This window comes from Ranitomeya variabilis, chromosome 1 (assembly GCF_051348905.1).
Source record: "Ranitomeya variabilis isolate aRanVar5 chromosome 1, aRanVar5.hap1, whole genome shotgun sequence".
NCBI lineage: Eukaryota > Metazoa > Chordata > Amphibia > Anura > Dendrobatidae > Ranitomeya > Ranitomeya variabilis.
The window spans coordinates 959,811,520-959,837,201 of NC_135232.1; the positions used below are offsets into that span (position 1 = coordinate 959,811,520).

Here is a 25,682-nt window from a genome sequence, read left to right on the forward strand (position 1 = left end):
GAGCGGTGCGGCGCGGCGACCACCGCCGCAGCGGCCATGCACCAGCAGGGCGGACGGCCTGTTGCCCCACAGCACCCATGCTGCGAGACTGAGCCCCCAAGACTCCAGACCGCGCCGCCCCACCAGCACAAAGCCACAGCAACAATGGCCGCCACACAGCACCAGCACCAAAATGAAGGGAGCATTTAAACTCACCTTCCTCCAGCTCTTCAGTGAGAGCCAAAATGGGCTAGACCCCTTACTTTGCAGTCTCCTGCTAATTAAAATCACCTGAGCCAAATGGGAGGAGTGCTGGTCCAAAAAAAGAGACAAGTACATGCTCATTAATTGTTGTATCATAGGGTTCTAGTTTAGATTTTTCCTTTTCTTTTTGCTTCAAGGCCTGTGTGTAAGAGGAGGGAGAATAGACAGGAACGCTCCCACTAATAGGAAGGCAAATTGATAATGAGCAACCAAGGTCCCGACATCGATTCCCACACACACCTTTCTAATCTGATACACTCCTCTCTCCAGAAATAGAACATTAAGTCATTTTGTTCTTGGGTTCTATTAAGGTTGGAGGGTTTGAATTTAGTCAAGTAACTTTATTTTTCTGCCCACATAGCTGAGTAAAGGCTTGTACTTTGTGTGCTGATCCCTTTTTTTTTGGTTAAACTTTTATTGTACGGTTTACATAATCTTTGACAGATGGGACTTTTTCTTACAAGACAGTACCAAATACGTTGCTTTTTTTACATTATTTTTATCTTTGAATTGAGGAAAGCGTGTGATTTTTTTTTTATTTTTATTTTTTTTAATTTTTTAATTAATTTTAATTTTTTTCTGCCCTCGACCCTCCCTTTTCTTAAATTTTTAATAGTGGACAATCCGTCAATGAATTGGGAGTGGGGTGCAGCTCAAAATCACGGACAGCACACTGATGCCATGAGCTTGCAATCCCATGTGCCGTCCAGTTTTAACATTGGAAAGGGTAATAGAAGATTTGCTTTTTTTTCCCCTTACATACTATTTGGATATGAGAAAAAATGTTTTAGCTTTGGGCTACACTGTGACTTTGGATGCGACCTGTCACGCGGCCAAAGTTTGCGGTGTTGCTGCTACATCACAGTGCAATACATGTGCGGAAACTGTGACCGCTAGAACCAAGTGGCCGTAAATCCAACGTGGTTGAACTTGCTTGTCGTGATTGCCGGACCCTTAGGGTTACAATGCGACCCCAATAACTTGTATTACACTGCGATACAGAAGGAACGTTGGCCGCGGGACAAGGGTCACTGCCAAAGTCACGTTCGAGAGATCGTTTTGGTTGAAATCATCTGTTTCAATCAAGATTAGAATAATGTGTGGCTCAATTTCTATATACCGTATATAAAAATTCTATTTTTATTTATTTTTTTATAGCCGCTTTGCTAGCATTAACGTCATTCTTGTGTGTGCTTGTATTATGTGCTTCCAAGGAAACAAATTGCTTGTTACATTATGAAGCTTACAGGCCAAGCAGTTATACAAGTGAGGGCTTCAATAACATTACAAAGTAGTGTATTTTAAGATGAATATTTTCATAGCATTCTGCTTGGATGGGGGGCTGCCTGAGGTCCTTATCCAAAAAAGGAATTCTAGAGCAACTTGTATTTCAAGATCCTTGGAGACCGATCAGCTATTATTTGGCAGCTCTGTCACAAGATAATGACTGGAATATTCTGTGCAAAAATAACTTTCCTTATCCATTCAGATGGCATTTTTATATAAGTGTGTGTGTATATATAGTGTGTGTATGTATACATTACTATGAAGGTGGCCGTTGTGACTGATGTTCTGTTAACAGCATTGAGAGATCTGATCTACAGCAGTCACATACACAATAAAGATGTTGACTGAAATAGTGTTCTGGGAATGCTTTGTGATCTGTGCAGAGCTCCATGTGCGGGGAGGGGGAGGAAGTGAGCTGTGACCATTCCCAGTTATGTAAGCGGGGTCCTCTGTTAGCTATTCAGTAACTTAGCAGACATTTTTTAACCACAAAGCACTACAATCATTCTTAAACTTTAGAGTTGGTAAAAACATTTACATTGTCAGATTCTGTAAGCATGCGCCTTAATTACAAAGGAAATGGTAACGCCCAGTTGCCAACTTTTATTCGTATTTTTTCAGGGAGTTGTAACACTGAAGTGGCACAACATAGAAGCTCTTTGGGCACTGCAAGCTCCTAATACTGAGGAGGGATGAGGATTTTGTGTAGGAAAAATGCTTGTACATGGGAATAAGACTATTCAGCGTTAGATCAATGTAGTGAGAGATGGCGAATGGAAGTTCTGTTCAAAGCAGTGCGTCTCCTCATCTTTATTATGCTCAAGAAAAATAAACGCAAAGGTCCCGATTCATCAAGGATTTACACCAGGAAACTTTTGCAAAAAGACTAAGAAAAGTTGCGAAATGTTACGACTTTTGTCATTTTCATGTCCGTTTCTGCCAGCTCCGCCAAAATGGTGCTGGGATCTGGAGTAACATTTCTGGTAAGGGGTATGGCACGAATAAGTTGCACCTTCATTAAGTAGCCTGCACCTCGTAATAAATTCAGATCATCTTATTCCCGCATGACCCTCATTAAGATCGCCGTACGAAACCTCAATCTTAAAGGGAACCTGTCACCAGGAATAACGCTGTTGACCTGCAGATATGGGGTTAATCTGCAGGCTAGCAGTGCTATTATGCATTCTCTACCGATTTTGGAATTTTGTTCTCAAGCCTTTAATATGCCTTAAAAACCACACAGAAGACACACTTGTATAATTATTGAAAAATCAAAAGAAATTAGGCTGACATTTTTGGTTCATGTTTTTTTTTCTTATGCAAAACCATTGAAAATGAACAGGACATGTAAAGAAAGGGCTTCAATTTCTTTCTGCTGAATCCACTTCTGGCTTTGGCTATAGAAAAAAAATGGACCAAAACTGTATTGTGTGATTTCAGCCTAAGGCTTTGTGCATACGTTGTGGTCTCCAGCCGGATTCCACCAGGAAAATGAACATAATGCACAGCAGTCTGGAAACTGCATTGCTGTGCTCATGGCTTTGTAAAGCTGCAGGTTTCTTATAGGCGGATTGCATGTGATATGAAGCTCGGTGTAAACCCGGCAAGGGTTCATCCGAATGAGAGATTTGCTGATACTCCTGGCTGTCCGAGGGCCTTTTTCTCTCCTCTTCTACACTGTGCAGAAAATAAACTTGCAGATCATAATCAGAGAAAACCATAAAAAGATAAATGAATTTGCGCAGTACATGGACATATGTGTTCAAAGATAATAACGTATTTATAATTTGTACACAGGAAGAAAAGAAGAAGTTTGATAAAGAAACAGACAAGAACTACAGCAATCTAGATAAACACGTGAGCATGTCGTCAAAGAAGAAAGAGCCGCAGCTACAGGAGGTAAGGCCGCGTTACTGCATGGCTGCCCATTTTTTTGTGCCTCTGACACATTTATCTGGCGGGGGCCTAAACCCTCTGCAACTTGGCCAGAATACCAATCATTGTAAAGATGATAACCGTATGCACAATATGCAATGCACACGTGATCCACACCAATGTGCAGAGTCACTGGTGGAATAGTGAGGACACATTGGTTCACTTTGCCACAGACACAGCGTTGGCCAAAATCGGGCATAAACCCCTATGTGGCAGCCAGCGGGGGTGTAATTATTGGCTAATGCTGCTTATATGTGACAAGCATGCGAGGCCTCCTACATGTCGGTGTTTGGGACCCTAAATCCTGTAGACCTCTATAGGGCCATTATGTGGGGGGGATTCTGGCTTGCTCCAGTGCATCGCTGTGCATGGTTCGGGGGACGCTTGGCTTTTTTATATAGATTAGTGAATATTGTACAGCATCGGCTGCCGCACGTTATCTCACACTTTCACATCCTGCATGAAGTAATATGCCGGCATATCATTTATGTGCTGACGTAATGTTTCAGCAACAGCCAGGTATACATGTAGTCACAGCACGTCTTCTCCGTACGTGGCAGACCTACAGTGTACGAGTGTCCAGCACGGCGTCCTGTACTTGGTTCATAAATTGATAAAAAGATCAATGCATAGAAACCTGTGCTCACTCGTAAAATGAGAAACGTATTTTTATTGTCCCAGAAAAGCACATTCAAGTTTGAAAACAAGTAATAAAAATATGTTTCTAATTTTCCGAGTGTGCACAGGTTTCTATGCATTGGTTTTTTTCTCAATTTGTGTATAGCTTCTTTCCATGCATTCTGTGGCACCTTGGTTACTATTAATATACGGTATTATTATCAATTGAATTGTGGTGCACCCGATATTACATTTCCTATACTTGGTTCATGGCTCAGATCAGCATTTCAATGGCATTTGTGACCTACTTTGTGTATTTATGATAGAGAGGTGGGAGCAGTTGTTGATTGGTGCACACCATTTCTAGATCTTATAACCTTGCACACGCCCAGAACTGCCGACTGTTGGATCTCAAGGAGGACATGTAATCCCCATCTGCAGCCCCTGAAATAAACCGACTATATATCAGACCTCCCAAAAGAAGAGCTTTTATACACATATTGGCTCAACCCAGTATGCAAAAATCAAATCCCCTCTAAACTGCAGACCCCGTATCAGAATCTGTCTGCCAAATAGCACCTCATAGCAATCCTCTTTACTGCAACTACATGGACCACCGCCCTCCTCGGGACTCTCTGTACAGACCTAATAGGAGGCGGAGGATGATGACGATGCACAGCCTGTGCTGTATGGGGTAGACCAGGCAGGGCGAGCTGAAAACGGAGTCAGAGTGATGGATTATGACTACCAAACCAAGAGCTGCATCAGCTTCAGAGTCAGTCATGGTAGACCGATGGAGCTATCAAGGCCAAAGAGGAACAGCTGTGGAGCATTGGAGTATTTGCTGAGTGCGGGACCACCATTGTGACACCTGAACAGTTTTTTGTTTTTTTTCCGCAATGCAATATTGGTTGTCACAAAGATATGTTTTGAAGTTCCATAAGCCATGCTGTTAGAAACCTTAAACCATCTGACAGTCCCCCATGTAAGAGAATCTCTCCCAAGTTTTTGCTATCTAATCTGAGAGCAGCATGATGTAGGGGTAGATGACCTTAATTCCAGCGATGTGGAACTTAATGGGCTGCTTTCTGTGGGTTTGATAAAATCCCTGTTTTCTCTACTGCCAATCTACCATTTTTCTGAATGCTCCGCTCTGTATAACCCCGCCCACACCGCTGATTGGCAGCTTTCGGCCTATGCACAGTGTTTATAGAAAGCTGCCAATCAGCGGGATTGTACAGAGCTCATGAATATGGAGGACTACATGTCAGCCGGTTTACTAGTCCTATAATGATGATCTGCTGATAAAACAGTTGTTTTATCAAAGCTACAGCAAACAATGCAGTGAGTGACCCATCACTGGAATCCAGGTCTCGGTCTCTACGTTATGCTGCTACGGAGTAGCAAAAACCTGCTGATGGAATCCCTTAAAAGCTCAGGTACAGCACACATACTGCAGATTGGGAATCACTGCTCTATGCCATCAGTGTATTTCATTTGATGCCATGAGACTCTGCCCCCCTCTGTAACCAGAGGCATTAAGGGGTACGTAGCCAGTAATAAGGGAACCGTATCATACTGGGAGAAGGAATCCATATAGCAGGCATCCTAAACCTGCCGGGCACAAGAACCTCTACATCATTCTTTAATAATTGTCAGTCTGCTTTAACCATGGAGCACATTAGGGTATCAAGTGTGGGAGGAAGGAGGGTTCGGGGGTGTAAGTCCAGGTAGTCATGGATGATGGTCATTCTTCTGTCCATGGGTAACGTGCTGTGGGGATTCTCTGCTGTCCACGCGTCGTTCTATTAATGGACGATGGTTATCTTGTTGGCTGAAATACTGAAAGCACACATGCTTTTCTTGGCCGTCTTTCATTCTCTAAAGAAGCTATTTTCAAACAACTTTTGCTTCTTCCAAAGGGACTACTAAGGAGGAATGTATGAGAAAATGAGCAAAGGCTGTGTTCCTGGCCTCTTAGACAAGGTCGTGTCACCGGAGAAAAGAGAGAATCCGCCATTTCTCTTGTCTCCCAGCACTGGGAATAGTTTCCACAAAGACTTCCTGATCTTCAAATGAGAAACAGAAAAGTATCAAAGTTCGTATGACGTCAAGTGACTTCACGTGTCTCGGCATCGCACCTCAGGAGAGTTTGTAGCCAGGAGCGGGGCTCGGTGACTTGGAGGGTTCACAATTGACTATTTTAAAACGCTCATGTGAAATCAGCCAAACGGTGATCCAAAACATTAGCATTCCTCATGATCCAATAAATCATCGGATCTCACTAGGACCAATGTTATTCTACGGGGCCATTCACATGTCCGATTTTTGTATTTTTTTTCCCATAGACAGAAAAACATCACATCTTGTGCGATTTGCATCCGATATTCGGATCACACTAGGCCATGCAAGTGAATGAAACCATGGAAAACATCGGACCGCACTCGGATGACATCTTAGTGCAGTCCAATTTTCATGACTATCAGAATGTAGAACATTTTTTTCCCGTCTTCTCCACATTTGAGTAAATTGGATAAAATTCTGATCAAACTGAGATTAGCATAATTGGTCCAATTCTCTGGGATGAGAGAAAATATGGTTCTGTGACCCTAGCCTTAAAGGGGTATTCCCATCTCCAAGATCATATCCCAATATGTGATAGGTGTAATAATAATATTAGCAAATGCCTCCAATTAGAAATGTAGTATATCGTTTTTCTGGTTCACTATATCTTTCCTCATGCGAAGGCATTGAAGGACCTTGAGTATCCATGGTGGCGACCACTGATATAGTGACCGGTGGCTATTTGCTAGTGGTCATAACTATGGATACCTAAGGTCCTGCAATGCCTGCACATGAGGAAAGAGACATAGTGAATTAGAAAAACTATATACTACATTTCTAATTGGAGGAATTTGTTGTTATTATTACACCTACTTCATGTTGGGATAGGATCTTGGAAATGGGTCTACTGTTTAAATTATTTTCTCTGAAACACCGAAGGGTTTCGGAGAGAAAAAAACTTAGCTGCAGTCGTGCTCAGATCCATGGCGCCCGCTGTCAGCATGAATCAAGTGACCGGTTCCCTTTTAAATGGAATCTGGCTTTTTTGTGGTCAGGATGTCGATATAGATCAAACTTCTTTAGCCTTCATCAGTCATATAGCAGATCAGAGTAGTAGCTTTCTATTTTATTTGTGGATTGTTGGGTCCTGCAGAGCCGCAGCTGTTATCTGACAGTACAGTCCTTTGTTCCCCGTCATAGTGGGGATTCTCCAGCGTGGAACACGCTACCAGCGTACCATGAGGTCTTTATGGTCCAAGAATATGGGCGCTGGTAGAGGTGGTCTTCAGGACAAACTTATTTTACTGAAATATTTGCAATTTCTGATTTCTCTAATTACTGCATGGTCATTTTAGTCAGTGGAATATTATTATTCATAACAGAGTAAAATTTCTACTCCAGAACCAAAAGCACCAAATAATTTAACCTATTTATGAATTACTAGCTGGTGGCCCAATTCTAACGTATCGGGTATTCTAGAATATGTAGGTAGTATATAGCACAGGCTACGTACTATATTGCACAGTGACGTAGTATATAACACAACCGACATAGTGTATAGCAGAGCCACGTAGTATATAGCAGAGCCACGTAGTATATAGCAGAGCCACGTAGTATATAGCAGAGCCACGTAGTATATAGCAGAGCCACGTAGTATATAGCAGAGCCACGTAGTATATAGCAGAGCCACGTAGTATATAGCAGAGCCACGTAGTATATAGCAGAGGCACGTAGTGTATTGCACAGCTATGCAGTATATTGCATAGCTACGTAGTATATAATAGAGCCACATAGTATATTGCACAGTCGACGTAGTACATAACAGAACCGACACAGCCACATAGTATATTGCACAGCTACATAGTATATAACACAGAGCACGTAGTATATTGCACAACCACGTAGTATATTGGACAGTCACGTATATTGCACAGTAACGTTGTATATTGCCCAGCTACATAGTATATAGCACAGAGATGTAGTATATAACAGAGCCAGAGAAAAATAAACATATACTCACCTTCCGAAGGCCCCTTGAAGTCCTGGCACCTGTGTGCGGTGCACACGGAAGTTTCCGGTCCCAGGGTTGGTATGAGCGCAGGACCTGTGATGACCACATGACCGTGACGTCATGGCAGGTCCTTCTCGCATAGCATCCTTGGCACCGGAACCTGCCGCTTGCACTGCCGAGGACAGCACGCGACGTCGGAAGGTGAGAATAACTTTTTTTTATATTATTATTATTATTATTATTATTATTTGTAACATTAGATCTTTTTACTATTGATGCTGCATATGCAGCATTAATAGTAAAAAGTTGGTCACGGGGTTAATAGCTGCGTTAATGGAGTGCGTTACACTGCGGTCCGTTAACGCTGGCATTAACCCTGTGAGCGCTCAGTGCTGACTGCAGGGCAGTAAAGCAGTGGCCATTTCGCTGACTATGGCCGTCGCTGATTGGTCGTGGGCGTTTTGCCACGACCAATCAGCGACTTGGATTTCCATGACAGACAGAGGCCGCGACCAATGAATATCCGTGGCAGACAGAAGGACAGACAGAGAGACGGAAGTGACCCTTAGACAATTATATAGTAGATTGTTCAATATCCGGAGATGATAAAAATGTGAATAAGATTTACGGTACTTGTAATGGTGGATAATATTTAGGAAGGCAGATCAGGAGATGCTGCTGAAAACTTTATTTTTTTTATTAGAATGTCCTAATTTCTGGTTTTGTGAAATTACTCTATATATCAATTATATTCCAAGTTTATGCTGGAGTTAAAAGGGATATTCCAATAAGAAGTATAGGTGATAACTTCTAGATTTGTGGGGGTCTGGCTGCTGAGACTCCTGCTGAAATCCAGATCAGGGCACTTTTTTTTTTTTTTAATGTAGTGGCAGTGTGCATGCTTCACCGCCACACCATTCAAAAGTTATGGGTCTACCTGGGGTAACCGAGGGCTGTAGAGAATGAATGAAGCAATGGTGTAGCGGGCACAATACTGCTCTAGTCAAATGGGGAAGACAAAAGTGCGCCTTTCTGCCCATCGGTGGGGTTTTCAGCAGTCAGACACCCAAAAACCTAAGTTATCACCCATCCCGTCAAAGGGTAAGTATAGCTCATTATGGAAGTATCGCTTTTACTGCCGAATTATCAGATGCCAAATCAATGGAGTTTCACAATATGCTATGGAAGCCTTATTGTAGGTAAGTACTCACGTTGGACGTCTGTCTTGTAATTCATGTCTGAGCTGATACTGTGTATATTAAATCCATATATAGTGTTTTAGGTTCTTGGTGATAGGAAATGTTTATACTGACTTCCTTTACAAAGGGAGCACAGATGGATTCCTTACAGGGTATGGCATGAGACGTACAGTGCCGTTATTCTGCAGCTAAATGCAGCTGTTTTCTCTCTCTCTCGTTTAGGCAGATGTCCAAGTGGAGCAGAATCGGCAACATTTTTACGAGCTGTCACTAGAATATGTATGTAAACTGCAAGAAATCCAGGAGCGGAAAAAATTTGAATTTGTGGAACCTGTAAGTGAAGACATTGGTATACAGAGCATAAATGGTCTGTGACTCGCTGTACATAGTCATTGCTGCCAGCAAATCGCAGGAGAGCAGTCGTACTGCAGCTCTTACAGAAAAGAGGTAGCAACAAGTAATCAAAAGTCTTGTACTCCACTCTGATGTCATCTCTGGGGCTTGTAGGGCACGGCTTCCAGGGCATAGACAATGACTGGTAGGAAAGTACTGACCCACCATGTGCAGCATAGGGGCTCGCAGGAGGGGCCCTGTCATATTGCAGGTTGCTCAGACGCTGCTGTGGTTGTTCCAATTTCTCCCCTTGTAGATTCTCCTTCTCAAGTGGCTTTTCCACTAATGTCCTCACTGTGCTTGTATTTATAGTTAATGGGGCATTCTTATGTGATGAAAGTGGTAACATTAGCTAGACAGAAAAAGCAAGTCAGTTGCAAGCTTACTTATTTTCATGCTATCTGCTGTGGTTCTCCTGATATGAGAGCTTTTGTCTTGCAAAGGGTACAGCGTGTTTCCAAAGAGACCAACCACCATAGCTTAGACTGAGTATGCATTGTAGTTACATCCCAGGCCAAGGAGATAAAGCCTGAATTACCAACCACCCCTCTTCAGCTCACTGATTTCTATACTACTGTTAGGCTGTGTGCACACGTTCAGGATTTTTCGCGCTTTTTTCTCTATAAAAACGCTTAAAAAACACATACATATGCATCCCATCATTTATAATGCATTCCACAATTTTTGTGCATATGTTGCATTTATTTCTGCAAAAAAAACGCAGCATGTTCATTAATTTTGTTGATTTTTTTTGCGGTTTTCCCACTATATTATTGCATTGGGAACCTCCGGAAAAAAAAAAACGCAAAAAAATGCGTGAAAAATGCGCATGCGGATTTCTTGCAGAAAATGTCCGGTTTTGTTCAGGAAATTTCTGCAAGAAATCCTGACGTGCGCACATAGTCTTAGGGTACGTCTCCACAGGCCGTATTGTCGGTGCTTTGGATGGAGCGGAAACCCCACTCCGCCCAAAGCGCCGTCCCCTTCTGTACGCGCTGTAATTCCGGATGTGTTCATTGCACACATCCGGAATCACCGCATCCTATACGTAGGACTGTGTTATTTACTTTGCGGTGACTGAGCATCGCCACAAGGTAAACAGACATACTGCGGACTAGAAAGACGCGCTGCATGTCCATAAACGCATAGTGGAGACGGGATTCCATGAAACCCCTCCACTATGCTGTAACATCTGGATGCTGCGGGTTGTACGCAGCGCTCAATCCGCAGCTAATCCAGATGTAATCCGGCCCGTGGACACATTCCCTTAGCGTCTTACCTCTCTTTCGGCTCTGGAACGATTATTTTGAAGTGAGCGAAGGTGCTCAGATAAGGTGTTATCTCAACATGCTAGTGCTAACAGTGTGTCTTCGGCGTGCTTGACAAATATGTTCAAGCCCCCGTGGCTGCAAGTCTCGCTGCTGTTGTGCAATCCCTACATTTGTTGCAGCTGCGAGACACGCGCGCGCACACACACCGCTGCACACACACACTGCTGCACACACGCACCATTGCGTTGTCTTTACATGTGGTGGGTGAATACACATTTGAAGCTGTAGTCAGGCTTCTTTTCCACCACTAAAGTGCATATACTTTTGCATTTAATGTTTTTGCAGAAATACTTATCAGATTACTTCACCTGCTTCCCGTTTATGCTTCTCATATCTATACGGTGACTGGATAATAAAGCCATCTTCATTATGCTTATCCAACTGATTGTGGACTATATTTTTTTTTTTTTCAGCTGTTATATAGAATTGTATCCAGACCCATGGATTTCGTACCCTTTAAAAAAAGAAAAAAAATTAAAAAAAAAAATGATTCCCCTGATTTATACACACAGGAGAGCAGAAGCGGTTATATCTCTCCTCACGTTCACTGATGATGTAGTATTAATGATGTTTTTTGCTAATTCTTTCCACTTTTCGTTCTAGCAATGTGAGGGATGTTTTTTCCACAATGCTCAACTGTTTGCTCTCTTTTTTTTTTTTTTTTTAATAGCATAACCTGGTGACAGAACATTTGCTATATCTTGATTGACAAATGAGATGAGTAATGTATATTGATGGGACTGAGGGGAAAAAGTGTATTTTCCTTTCCGGCTAGCGGCCTGACCCACCCTGAGGGAGCTGCCATAGCATCACATGGCTGGTTTCACATTGACATTACCTTGACGCTTTTTTCAGTTGTGTTCTCGTTTTTTTTTTCCTCACTTTTTCCTTTTTAATTTATTATCAATGCTGACAGATGTTACTTTGAAGTTGATAATAAAATCTTGTGAACTCTACATATACAGCATTTTTGTTGTGTCTGGCCTTATTTATTTTTTTGTGTCCATGTAATGGAATGATAAAGGTTGGTGTTCATGGCCGATCCCACTAGGGACAACATCTGCAAGGAGCTTGTATGTTTTCCCCCAGTTTGTGTGGGTTCCCCCCAGGTTCTCCTGTTACCTCCCACACTCCACAACCATGCTGAACGGGGATTGAGAATATGGGCCCCAATGGGGACAGTGATGATGTAATAAGCTGCGGAATATGATGGCGCTATATAAGCTGAGCACAGTAATAATAGGCAGAACTAATAATGATTATCACCTTTAAGTGACAAGTACCTTTCTAGTGTTTGTGACAGAAATATGAGGTATATTTTCTCTGCAACTGGCTGAGTAGCGGACTCTTCTGTACAATTCTATACAAGGTAGGACCCTACTCAAGCACCAACTCATGAAAGCTTTGTTTTTCGATTTGAAGAGGACAGTGGCATTTTTACTGAAAATACACCAATTTTTAATAATTTAAATGGTATGTTTCTTCTCCATTGACTGCTCTATAGGGCTTCTAATATACTAGGAAAGTACATGTACAAGCCACTGAAATGCATGAAAACAGCCACTATAATGCTTGAAGTTTCAAGAGCGTATGAAGGAGCCCTACTGATTGTCAGACAACTTTGTAAAACTAGTAGAATTAGGAAGAATCTAAGTATACGGACATTAATATGTAGAAACCTTGTGATTAAATGAATTCCGATATGAGGGAGTCGAGATCTGGGTAACTGCATGTACAGGTGCTGTATTGGTCACCATATTAGATTTCGCTCATCTTTCCCATGAATGGTAATAACTCGAATACGGTAATTCTTTGTCATATCTTTATTTTGCTTTATTTACTACATTAGGTGCAATTTTGGCTTATTGAATATTTTCTGTGTACTTTCTGATACTGCTAATTTTTGTTCCTTGAATATTAAATGACATTTATTTTTATCATAGATGCTGTCATTTTTCCAAGGAATTTTTACCTTCTATCACCAAGGATATGAACTTGCAAAAGATTTTAACCATTACAAACTGGAGCTGCAAATTAACATTCAGAATGTGAGTGTGGTTGTATTACTATGATATATGCATATAGACATTTACTGTGTTACCTCTGAGTTTGTGAGCACGGTTCTGTCCTCTTTATGGCTTTTTTTTATGAATAATGATGTTTTTGTTAGTTGTACAGTGAAAGACAAATGGTTGCAAATATTTGTGTCTCTGTGTGTTTATACTGTAGATATACCGTACTGGTCAAAAATGTCTTCACACCTGTTCATATAGTGACTTTTTTTTTTTCTTATTGGAGTCTTAATATCGCAGATTCAAAATGATAGCAGCAAAACCATTAGGGAACACAAGACGTAAAGAAACATGTGTGAAACCACAGTTTGTAAACCTTAGATTCCTCAAAATACCCCTTATTTTTTTCTGATGACCATTTTACATATCCTTGGCATCCTCTCACTCACCTTCAGCACATAGTCACCTGGAATGGCCTCCAGTGCACAAGTTTGCCTTGTCAAGAGTTCATTTGTAGACTTGCCAGCTTTTAGAAAGTGTTTGTAACCATCCTACACCGCTCCATATAGTGCGAAGTCCTAGTGATGAGCGAATTTACTCGTTACTCGAGATTTCCTGAGAACGCTCGGGGGTCCTCCGAGTATTTTTTTAGTGCTTGGAAATTTAGTTTTTATTGTTGCAGCTGAATGATTTACATCTGTTAGCCAGCATAAGTACATGTGGGGATTCCCTAGCAACCAGGCAACCCCCACATGTACTTATGCCGGCTGGAAATCTGTACTGTCGTCTGACCGGTTACAATTAGAGGTCTTTGGCACTAACTGCTATGTCTTTGCGAGATGCAGAGAAGGTTAGTGGATCATTTCCACATGTTCATTGCCCACTGTGAATCATGTAGGGGAGAGGTGTGCTCATGTGGGTGTGCTTTGCTGTTAGAGTTGTAAGGGACCTCCAGGGTCATCGTGTCAATGCGGGGTTCATTAAACCATCTCAGACAGATGTCTGGCCAGCCTCTGTTTGAAGACTTCCATTGAAGGAGAATTCACCACCTCTCGTGACAGCCTGTTCCACTCATTGATCACCCTCGCTGTCAAATTTTTTTTTTCTAATATCTATTGTGTATCGTCTCCCTGTCAGTTTCATTCCATTGCTTCTCGTGTTTCCATGTGCAAATGAGACAAATGATGAACCTTCTACACTGTTACATCCTTTCAGATATCCTCTTAGGTATGTGCACACGATGCAGATTTAGTGCAGAATTGGTGCAGAACTGCAGCAGATTTTTCTGCTGCAGAAACGCTGCAGAACTGCACTGTAAAGTACAATGTAAATCAATGGGAAAAAAAAAAAGCTGTGCACATGGTGCAGAAAAATCTGCGCAGAAACGCTGCAGATTTCAAAGAAGTGCACGTCGCTTCTTTTGTGCAGTTCTGCAGCGTTTCTGCTGCAGATTTTTCTGCACCATGTGCACAGCTTTTTATTCCCCATTGATTTACATTGTACTGCGCAGAAACTGCGCAGAAACTGCACAGAAACTGCACAGAATCTGCACAGAATCTGCACAGAAACTGCATCAAATCTGCAGATGCAGATTTAGTGCAGAAAATTCTGCACCACATTTCCTACGTGTGCCCATAAGTCTTCTTTTTTGCAAGCTAAACATTCCCAAATCCAGACATACTTTGCAGTCCGCTCACCATCCTGGTAGCTCTTCTCTGAACTTGCTCCAGTTTTTCAATGTCTTGTTTAAAATAGAGGGGGGGTAATTATTTCACGTGATCTAGATACTGTGATTCTCCTAATACATCCTAGAACTGTGTTTGCCTTATTTGCAGCTGCATCACATTGTTGAGTTATGTGCAGTCTGTGATCTGTTAGTATACCCAAGTCTTTTTCACATGTGCTGTTGCTTAGTTCTGTTCCTCCCATTCCATGGAATTTTCGTTTTTCTTGCCCAGATGCAGAATCTTGCATTTCTCCCTGTTAAATACCATTCTATTAGTTACTGCCCATTGTTCAAGCTTATTTATTAGATCCTTCTTAATCCTTTTTCTGTCTGCTCTAGTGTTAGCTATCCCTCCTAGCTTCACATACTCTGCAAATTTGATTAATTTACCTTCAGTTCCCTTATCTAGATCATTTATAAAAATGTTGGACAACACTGGGGCCAGGACAGAGGCTTGTGGTACCCCACGTGTAACAGTCTTCCATTTTGATGTGCAACTATTTATCATCACTCTTGGAGTACAATCGCTGAGCCAGTTATGTATCCACCTAACTGTAGCCTCGTCATTGAGATACTTTATCAAATGCTTTGCTGAAGTCGAGATATACTGGTGACACTGGTGATTTATTCCAAATTCAAGCCATATTTTAATCCATCATGGCTACCAAAGCATTCTACAACAATGGGCCGTCCCATTTAGATTGCACTTAGTGGGACCATAACTTTTGTTTCATCAGGACAATGACCCAAAAAGCACATCCAAGCTATGTAAGGGCCATGTGATTAATAAGGTGAGGGATGGATGCTGCATCAGATGACATTCCAGGCGGCTACCTGATGAGGCTTCTTGATAGAATAGCAGGAGAGTGTTCAGCTGTCATCAGAGTAAAAAGGAAATACTTTGAGAAATAGAAGGTCTAGCAAACATTCTGATTTGTTTTTGGTGCCTCCAGTCCGAATCTACAATATGCACATTTCAGTAAGAAGGAAAACCATTGAATGAACAGGTGTCGAAGCTTTTGACAGAAATGTTATACATAATATACTGGTATAGATACAATTTTCACACACAAGCCGCACATATTTAAGATTACATATAACTCAAAAACCTAATTTGTTTTCTGGTCATGGCTCCCTTTTTAAAGGGATTGTCCAGTTAAAAGAATTTACATCCTGTTGGGTATAAAAGTTCCCTTTTTCAGAATACAAATTCTTCACTAAAAGATTGTGTAGCAGTACCCTCAGCAGTTACATAGAGAATGGATAGGGCCGTTGTTGATTAAGATTAATTATGTGGCACATTCTGCTGATCGATGCGCTTGAAAGTGATAACTTGTTTTAACCAGATAATACCTTTTTATATGTATGTATTCTGAGAAATGTTTGTTACTGTATATTGTATCTTCATTTTTCCTATAAGTGCTGTGTAAATCCCGTGTGGATTTGCATCACATATTCTATAGCTATTATCAAAGGGAGGGAAAAATAGAAGCATATACATGGAACCATACTGCCACCTACTGGAAGTTTTACATTGGTACAATAAGTTTGTATTGCAGATAAAACACCAATGTTGCCATGTTAATTTCAATGCTGGAAGAGCAGAAATATCCATTTATTTTTATGATGTGTTTTTTTATATTTATTTATTTTTTTATGGCTGGGTTCAAACATCACCATTAGAGTTGAGCGACTTTTTTACTTTTTTAGGATCGAGTCGGGTTTCGCGAAACCCGACTTTATCAAAAGTCGGGTCGGGTGAAATCGGCCGGTTATTTCGAAAAGTCGGGGATCCGACTGAAACACGAAACCCAATGCAAGTCAATGGGGAAGCAAAGTCGGCAGTGAGTGGAGGACAGGAAAACGCCTACAGTGCATATTTTAATGCCAAAAACATCAATTCTTGTTACTGAAGCTTGTTAATCTTAATTCACCTTATAATAATAGTTAGGCATTGAAAATTTGGGGTAAAGATGTGGGGGGGTAGGGCTGGTTCAAGATTTTCGTGGGCCCAGGAAACGCGGAATACGTCACAGCGGTGGAGCAGGGAGAGGTAAGTATTTCAACTTTGCAAGTGCTGTGATCCTGAGCAAGCAGGGGGGGCCCACTCATTCGCACTGGCACAGGGCCCCTCAAAGTACGGCGGTGTGTTTGACGGCGGGGGCGCCTCCCCCACCAAGGAGCGGCAGACGACAGGGCCCAACCAAACTAGTAGGCCAAATGCAGTTTAAAATTTCCTATAGGCCGAAAGCCTGAAGATTGAAGCTCCGCTTTTGTTCAGTGGAGGAGAACACCAAGGAGCGGCAGACAAGGAGCGGTTAGTAGGGCCCAACCAAACTAGTAGGCCAAATGCAGTTGAAGATAGGTTACAGGGGTACACAGGCAGCATTGGTTTGGTCAGCGGAGGACGATTGCAAGGAGTGGCGCAGACTTACTAGGCATAAAATAAAAAAGTAGGCTCTATGCAGTTCTAAACTGGTAACAGGAGTAAACTGGCGGCACTGCTTTGTTCGGTGGAGGACAACTGGAAGAAGTGGCTGACACAGTAAGTTGGCCAAAATAGTAAAGTGGGCTAAATGTCTGCAAAAAAAATGTTCCTAAATAAACAGGTGGCATAGCTAGGTACAGGGGTGGGCTCCTCTGCTGAGTAGCAGACAGTGGTAGTTCGCGCACAGTATTCACAGGTCTAAATGGAGGGCAGGGCCCCTGTATATTTTAACTATCATCTATCATTTCAACAAATTTGTATTGGCAGTGCCATTGAAGGATTTAACTGCACAGACTACACAGTGGTGGAGCAGGGAGAGGTTAGTATTGCAGGTGGTAGAGCACTGTTCGATCTGGGGGGGAACACTCTCTCGTGGGTGGCGGTACTGGCCCAGGGCCCCTCATATTATGACGGTGTGTCTGACGTTGGGTGTGCACTACCACCGCCAGAGACACTTCATTGTACTATGAGGGACTCAGTGCCGCCGGCCAAAAGTGGGCACACCCACCTGTCCAGGCAAACGGCACTCGCACGGGTGCTTGCGCCAAGTGGTGACCACGGCCCCGTGGGGGGAGTCCGCCCATTTAGGGGAGGTGTAAAAATGGCCTATGGTGGACATTCAGCAGCTGCAAATGGAGGAATTGGAGCAGTCAGTAAGAGGAGTCCAAAAGCAAAACCTTTTCACAGGAAAGCTACGTGTCAGCAGGGGAAGGTGGGGCAAAATAATTAGAAATCCATGATTGGTTCATTTTAATGAAGGTTAGATCATCAACATTTTGGTAGCCAGACGAGTCCTGTTTTCGGTCAGTATTGAACCAGCAGCACTGAATACTCTTTCTGATAGCACACTAGCAGCTGGGCAAGCGAGCTCCTGTAATGCATATTCTGCCAATTCAGGCCAGGTGTCTATTTTAGATGCCCAGTAATGAAAGGGGAATGACGTGTGAGGGAGAACATCGATAAGGGAGGAAAAATAGTTCGTAACCATACTGGACAAATGTTGTCTCCTGTCACTTTGAATTGATGTAGCAGTACCTGTCGTGTCTGTGGTCATTGCAAAATCACTCCACAACCTGGTCATAAAACCCCTCTGTCCAACGCCACTTCTGATTTGTGCACCTCTAACACCTCGGCCATGTTGCCCCCTGCAGCTCGTGTGAGAACCATCACCGCCGCTGTGTGCTGGGAATGCCTGAACCAAACGGTCTACAAGAGTTGCTTGTTTGGTAGCCAATATTTGTTCAAGGTTCTCATGTGGCATGATATTTTGCAATTTCCCTTTATAGCGTGGATCCATGAGGCAGGCCAACCAGTAATAGTCATCGGTCATCATTTTGATAATGCGGGGGTCCCTTTTTACAATACGCAAGGCATAATCAGCCATGTGGGCCAATGTTCCAGGTGTCAAATCACTGCTTGTGCTGGGTTGAGGAGCACTTTCTGGCAAATCAACATCACTTGTGTCCCGCAAAAACCCTGTACCTGACCTTGCAACGCCACCAGTTTCTATTGCCCCCTGAGAAGCTTCCTCCTCCCGTAAATATTCATCCCCATCATCCTCCTCTTCGTCCGCCACCTCGTCCAGGAGAGTTCCCTGAGCAGACAATGGCTGACTGTCATCAAGGCTTCCCTTGTCCTCGGCTGCAGACGCCTGCTCCTTAATGTGCGTCAAACTTTGCATCAGCAGACGCATAAGTGGGATGCTCATGCTTATGATGGCGTCGTCTGCACTTACCAGCTGTGTGCATTCCTCAAAACACTGAAGGACTTGACAGAGGTCTTGTAGCTTCGACCACTGCACACCTGACAACTCCATGTCTGCCATCCAACTGCCTGCCCGTGTATGTGTATCCTCCCACAAATACATTACAGCACGCCTCTGCACGTGTTTCAGAGGCTGTGCGAACAGTGTGGAGTTCCACCTTGTTGCAACGTCGATTATTAGGCGGTGCTGGGGAAGCTTCAACGATCGCTGATGGTTCTGCATATGGCTGGAGTGCACAGGCGACCGGCGGATGTGCGAGCAAAGTCTTTGCACCTTCAGGAGCAGGACTGGTAACCCCGGATAACTTTTCAGGAAGCACTGCACCACCAGGTTCAAGGTGTGAGCCAGGCAAGGTATGTGTTTCAGTTGTGAAAGGGCTACGGCAGCCATAAAATTCCTTACGCTATCACTGACTACCTTGCCTGCCTCAAGATGTACACTGCCCAGCCATGAATGAGTTTCTTCCTGCAAGAACTCAGCCAGAACTTCCGCGGTGTGTCTGTTGTCGCCCAAACACTTCATTTCCAACACAGCCTGCTGACGCTTACCACTAGCTGTTCCATAATGGGACACCTCGTGTGCAACACTGGCAGCTGCGGATGGAGTGGTCGTGCGACTGCGCTCTGTGGATGAGCTTTCGCTTCTGCTGGAGGAGGAGGAGGGGTGGCGAACGCCTACAGCCAACTGTTTCCTAGACCGTGGGCTAGGCAGAACTGTCCCACTATGGCTGTCCCCTGTGGACCCTGCATCCACCACATTAACCCAGTGTGCCATGATGGACACGTAACTTCCCTGGCCATGCCTACTGGTCCATGCATCTGTTGTGAGGTGCACCTTTCTACTGACTGATTGCCTGAGTGCATGGACAATGCGGTCTTTGACATGCTGGTGAAGGGCTGGGATGGCTTTTCTCGCAAAGAAATGTCGACTGGGTAGGTCATAGCGTGGTACTGCGTAGGCCATCAGGGCTTTGAAAGCTTCGCTTTCAACCAACCGGTAGGGCATCATCTCTAACGAGATTAGTCTAGCAATGTGGGCGTTCAAACTCTGTGTACGCGGATGAGAGTATGAGTAGTCTCTTGTAGGGTGAGCTGGACTGGAGAGCTGCATATGGTGGAACTAGTGGGGGTGGTGGTGGACATGGCAGATTGAGAGAGGGTTGGTGAGGGTATTCTTGCTGTTGGCCTACACAAGTGTTTCCTACCAACAACCTGGTGATTCCCTGACTGCTTTGGCCTTGCGACGATACCTCCACATTTGCTGCAGGTGGTGTCCTAAACGGTGGGCTTACAGTGAGGGAAGCAATGTAGCATTGCTGACTAGCTTCATTCTGAGCGGGTGCACCTACGTTACGGGACGTTTGGTAGTTAGTCCAGGCTTGCAAGTGCATGCTGGTTAAATGTCTACACATGCACGTTGTATTTAAATTTTTGACATTCTGCCCTCTACTAAAGGTCCTTGAGCATTTCTTACAGATCACTTTGCACTGATCATTCGGATCTTGGTTAAAAAATTGCCAGACTGCACTCTTCCTACTATCGAATACCTTTTCAGGCATTGCACGCTGTGCTACTTTTAACGGATGGCCATGCTGTCCTAAAACTGGTTTTGGTTTTGACACACGGTTTTGGCCAGATACGGGCCTGCCAGATGAAAGCTGTTGCGATGTTGATGCCTGCTGCGGCTCATACTTCTCCGCTTCAGAGCTACTGCCAGCGGCACCCTGTTCCCCCAATGGCTGCCAATCGGGGTCAACAACTGGGTCATCTATCACCTCCTCTTCAATGTCCTGTGCACCTTCCTCTGTGTCACCGTGTAAGGTGCTAAAGCGTTCGGGACGGGGAACCATAGTCTCAGGGTCAGATTCTGGCTGAGTACACTGCGAGGGCAATGTTGTGATCTGAGTCAATGGAACTGCATAATAATCTAGCTGTGGCTGTGCATCTGTGCACTCCATGTCCAATTCATCTGGTAATGGGCATGGCCTGTTAACAATTTCCCTTTCTAACCCAGGCACGGTATGTGTAAAGAGCTCCATGGAGTAACCTGTTGTGTCGCCTGACGCATCCTTCACTGTTCTGGGTGAAGGACACAAGGAAGCGACTTGTTCCTGACCGGGAGCATCCACTGACGACTCGCTTCTTTTAAATTTTGAACTTTCCGAAGAGGAGGCGAAAGAGCTAGAGGCTGAGTCAGCAAGGAAAGCCAAAACTTTTTCCTGCTGCTACGGCTTTAAAAGCGGTTTTCCTACTCCCAGAAAAGGGAGCGTTCGAGGCCTTGTGTAGCCAGACGATGACGCTGGCTCAACAACTCGAGCCTTAGGTGCTATTTTGCTTTTCCCACTACCACCAGATGCTCCACCACCACAACCAGCTGGCAATGACCGCCCACGGCCACGACCTCCTCCACCAGACTTCCTCATTCTTGGAAAAATGTAACCAAACTAACAACAGTTATATGGTACTGTAAAACAAGGTAGAAGATGTATGTAAACTTGTTGTGAATTTAAATCTCCCTTTCTATATGTGTGGGAGACTGCTGCAAAAATCAGGCCCACTGTATTACACTACACAGTGTACGTGGCAGAAAGTGGCTGGCAGATATACGCCAAACAGAACTGACGCAGATGCACTTAGTGGCAATATTAATCTCCCTTTTTATGTGTGGGACACTGCTGCAAAATTCAGGCCCACTGTATTACACTACACAGTGTAAGTAGCAGAAAGTGGCTGGAAATATATATATAAAAAAAGGGACTGTACTACAATAACAATCTCCCTACAATGATCTCAGGACAAGTATGGCAGCCAGCAATAAAAAGGACTGCTGCAAACAAAAGTGTGGACAAATAAACAGTAGAACTGTGCAGAAAGGAGCAACAGGATTTTTGCTTTTAAAAAAGCAGTTGGTTTGCACAGCGGCGTACAAACAGCAATGCAGCTATCAAGGAGCCTTATAAGGCAGCCTTATAAGCTACAGAGCTGATGCACAGAAATCTAGCCTCCACTGTCCCTGCAAAGAAAAGGTGGTGTTGGACAGTGAAATTCGCTACAGCACAAGCGGTTTGGGGGTTAATATTTCCTCCCTAACAATATCCCTGCTTCTGGCGAAGCTGCAGCAACCTCTCCCTATGCTCAGATCGGCAGAAGTAAGATGGCGTTCGGCGTGCACGCCCCTTTATAGCCCCTGTGACGCCGCAGAAAGCAAGCCAATCACTGTCATGCCCTTCTCTAAGATGGTGGGGACCAAGACCTATGTCATCACGCTGCCCACACTCTGCGTCCACCTTCATTGGCTGAGAAATGGCGCTGAAAGCGTCATACAAAACGCGACTTTGGCGCGAAGATCGCCGACAGCATGGCCGATCCCACGCTGGGATCGGGTCGGGTTTCACGAAACCCGACTTTGCCGAAAGTCGGTGATTTTTGAAAATGTCCAATCCGTTTCGCTCAACCCTAATCACCATTTCAAAGTCTGTGTACGGATCGCAGTTCTAGGTTTGATGGTTATGAATTTGGGTCAGGAGTCACACGCTCAGTCCTGGCATTGTGTTCCATATTTGGACCACAAAATATGGCCTCCAATGGATTTGTCACCAGTGTAAAGGGCATACCTTATTGAAGAGATCTGATGCTTGTAGCTGAGGTAGCTCTGACAAGTAGAGGAAGTTCAATTGCAATTCTTTTATCAGCATTGTGAATTATGCTTTTCTATGCTGTCACAGAAGAAAAACTTCTAGATTAGAACTTGGACTAATCCATTGAGAGACAAACACCTGCTTCACCCTATTGACTTATAATGGGATCATGTCAGATCCCCCAAAACGGCCAAATATGAATCGTGTGGACACATGAATCATAGACCGAACCACAGAATAAATGTTAAGAATGTTAAAAATGTTACTGAAACTTGTAAGGGGGTGGTCACATTTTGCATTGGAGGGTTGAATGCATTTGTTTTTACTATACAGTCATGGCTGAAAGTGTTGGCACCTTTGAAATTTGTTTCTTAAAAATGATTGCAATTATACATGTGTCACGACACGGGGTCAGCGGGTGCCCAGGTCCGCTAGCTGAAACCTCATTGACGCAGGGAACTTCCACCGAATGCCCTCTCTCCTTTCTCTGTGGGTGTAATGCTCCTCAGACAACACAGGGTGAGGCAATACTTTATTGAACAACAAAACAGGCAGATAACACATAGAACAGCCCCATCAAAATACCGAAGATGGTGCACATTAGAGTCTCACGTTTCTCTTGACTCTGGGATAGTAGTCGCTGTTACTTCAGATTTTTCAGGGCCCACTACCCCACCTGTGGCAAGCACACAGAGCGGACGTAACAACAAGCGTAGAAAGATGACCGTCCATTCAGGTGCAATGCTAGTTGACCTGAGGGTCACAACCGGGCTTCTGGAGCCAGGTGACCGGTGGGTCCCATTCTTGGTATCATGGATTTGCGATGCTCAATGGAAGCAGATCTGTTTTCTTCCATCCGGAGCCATGGTCCCCTATGCTGGCATCCTGTAGAATGGCATGATATCATGTAGAGAGTTTGGTTCTTTGGATATCTGGATGTTTTGGTTGAATATCTGTCTCCTCCTGTCTGTCTCTCCATACAGAGGTGTATGATCTCTTTTTATACTTAACAAGTATATATATATATATATATATATATATATATATATATATATATATATATATATATATATATATATATATATATATATATATATATATATATATATATATATATATAATGTGTGTATATATAGGTATATCTAATATATAAAGCTGAGTGTGTGTGTGTATGTCCGGGATTGGCATCTGAACCGTCGCAGCTACAGCCACAAAATTTTGCACAGTCACACGTCTGGACCCCGAGAGCGTCAAAGCTATGTTGTGAGGTGAAATTTTAACCCCGCGCTTTCCAATTCACCAAACAATTTTGCCCCTATCTCCATAATGGGGAAAAAATGAAAGGAAAAGTGTTGGAGGCAAATTAACAGCTGCCAGATGTGAACAAGGGGGACTTAAAGAATGAGAGCGATGGCGCCAAAGAGTATATACTGTACAGTTGCTAAGGTGGGGCCCCGACATGGGATAATCACCACACCACCACGGGGATATGAACACACACACAAAATGCGCCACACACTACCACGTGCTCGAACACATATACCACCCTCAGCGCACATTTCACCACACATACACCAACCTCGCCACATAAAAGTCGAAACACAAAAGTCGCCGCTCAAAACTCGCCACGCGCAAAACTCTCCACATGCAAAACTCGCCACACGTGCAAAACTCACCTCATGGAAAACTCGCCACACGCAAAACTTGCACACGCGGAAAAAATGCCACATGCACAAAAGTTGCAACACATGCAAAAGTTGCCTCACACAAAACTTGCACATACTCAAAAGGCACCACACATAAAACTCGCCACGCGCAAAACTCGCCATGCGCAAAACTTGCTGCACACAACTTGCTACACTAACCGGTCACATGCAACTCGACACACAAAAAGTTGCTACACGCATGTCGTCACACAAAACTCATCTCACAAAAGTCGCTACATGCATGTCGCCACACGCAACTCAACACACACAACTTGACACACGAAACTCGCCCTAAAACACACACAAGTCTGGTATTATCCTTCAAAAATAAAAATCTGATTAATAAGCAGACAAACTACAAGAGCAACAAATGTACCATATAGGAAATACGGCAGCTGTCAGTCACATGACCAATTATGTGTATGTGTGAGCTAATATATACTGCCAGGGGGAGGGCTTCCTGTTGGCTGGGAATTTATCAGGCTGCCAATTTGGCTTACAAATACTGAGGTAAAAATACTGACCAAATAACGTGTGAACGAGGTCTAATACAGGAGGAGATGACACACAGATATATACTATATACAGGAGGAGATGACACACAGGTATATACTATATACAGGGGAGATGACACACACACATATACTATATACAGGGGAGATGACACACAGGTATATACTATATACAGGAGGAGATGACATACATACATGTATATACAGGAGGAGATGACACAGGTATATACTATATACAGGAGAGATGACACATATATACTATATACACAGGAGGAGATGACACAGGTATATACTATATACAGAAGGAGATGACATACAGGTATATCTATATACAGGGGAGATGACATACAGGTACATACTGTATACAGGAGAGATGACACAGGTATATACTATATACTGGAGATGACACACAGGTATATTATATACAGGAGGAGATGACAGACAGGTACATACTATATAGAGGAGGAGATGACATACAGGTACATTCTATATACAGGGGAGATAACACACAGGTATATACTATATACAGGAGGAGATGACATACAGGTATATACTATATACAGGAGGAGATGACACACACATATATATTATATACAGGGGAGATGACACACAAGTATATACTATATACAGGTGGAGATCACACAGGTATATACTATATACAGGGGAGATGACACACAGGTATATACTATATACAGGAGGAGATGACATACAGGTATATACTATATACAAGAGGAGATGACATACAGGTATATACT

General features: G+C 43.4%; 1 protein-coding gene across 2 annotated transcripts in view; it reads left to right on the top strand.

Moving 5' to 3' along the window:
* Nucleotides 1–25,682, top strand: part of ARHGAP10 (Rho GTPase activating protein 10) — a 348,249-nt gene that overhangs the window by 94,215 nt on the left and 228,352 nt on the right. For both annotated transcript variants that reach the window (XR_013219924.1, XM_077279301.1), the window contains exons 5-7: nucleotides 3,328–3,429; nucleotides 9,580–9,690; nucleotides 13,025–13,129. Coding sequence is in view for 1 of the 2 variants with exons in the window: in XM_077279301.1 (XP_077135416.1) it covers nucleotides 3,328–3,429; nucleotides 9,580–9,690; nucleotides 13,025–13,129 (318 nt within the window). In the remaining variant the exon portion in view is untranslated. The remainder of the gene's footprint in view (nucleotides 1–3,327; nucleotides 3,430–9,579; nucleotides 9,691–13,024; nucleotides 13,130–25,682) is intronic.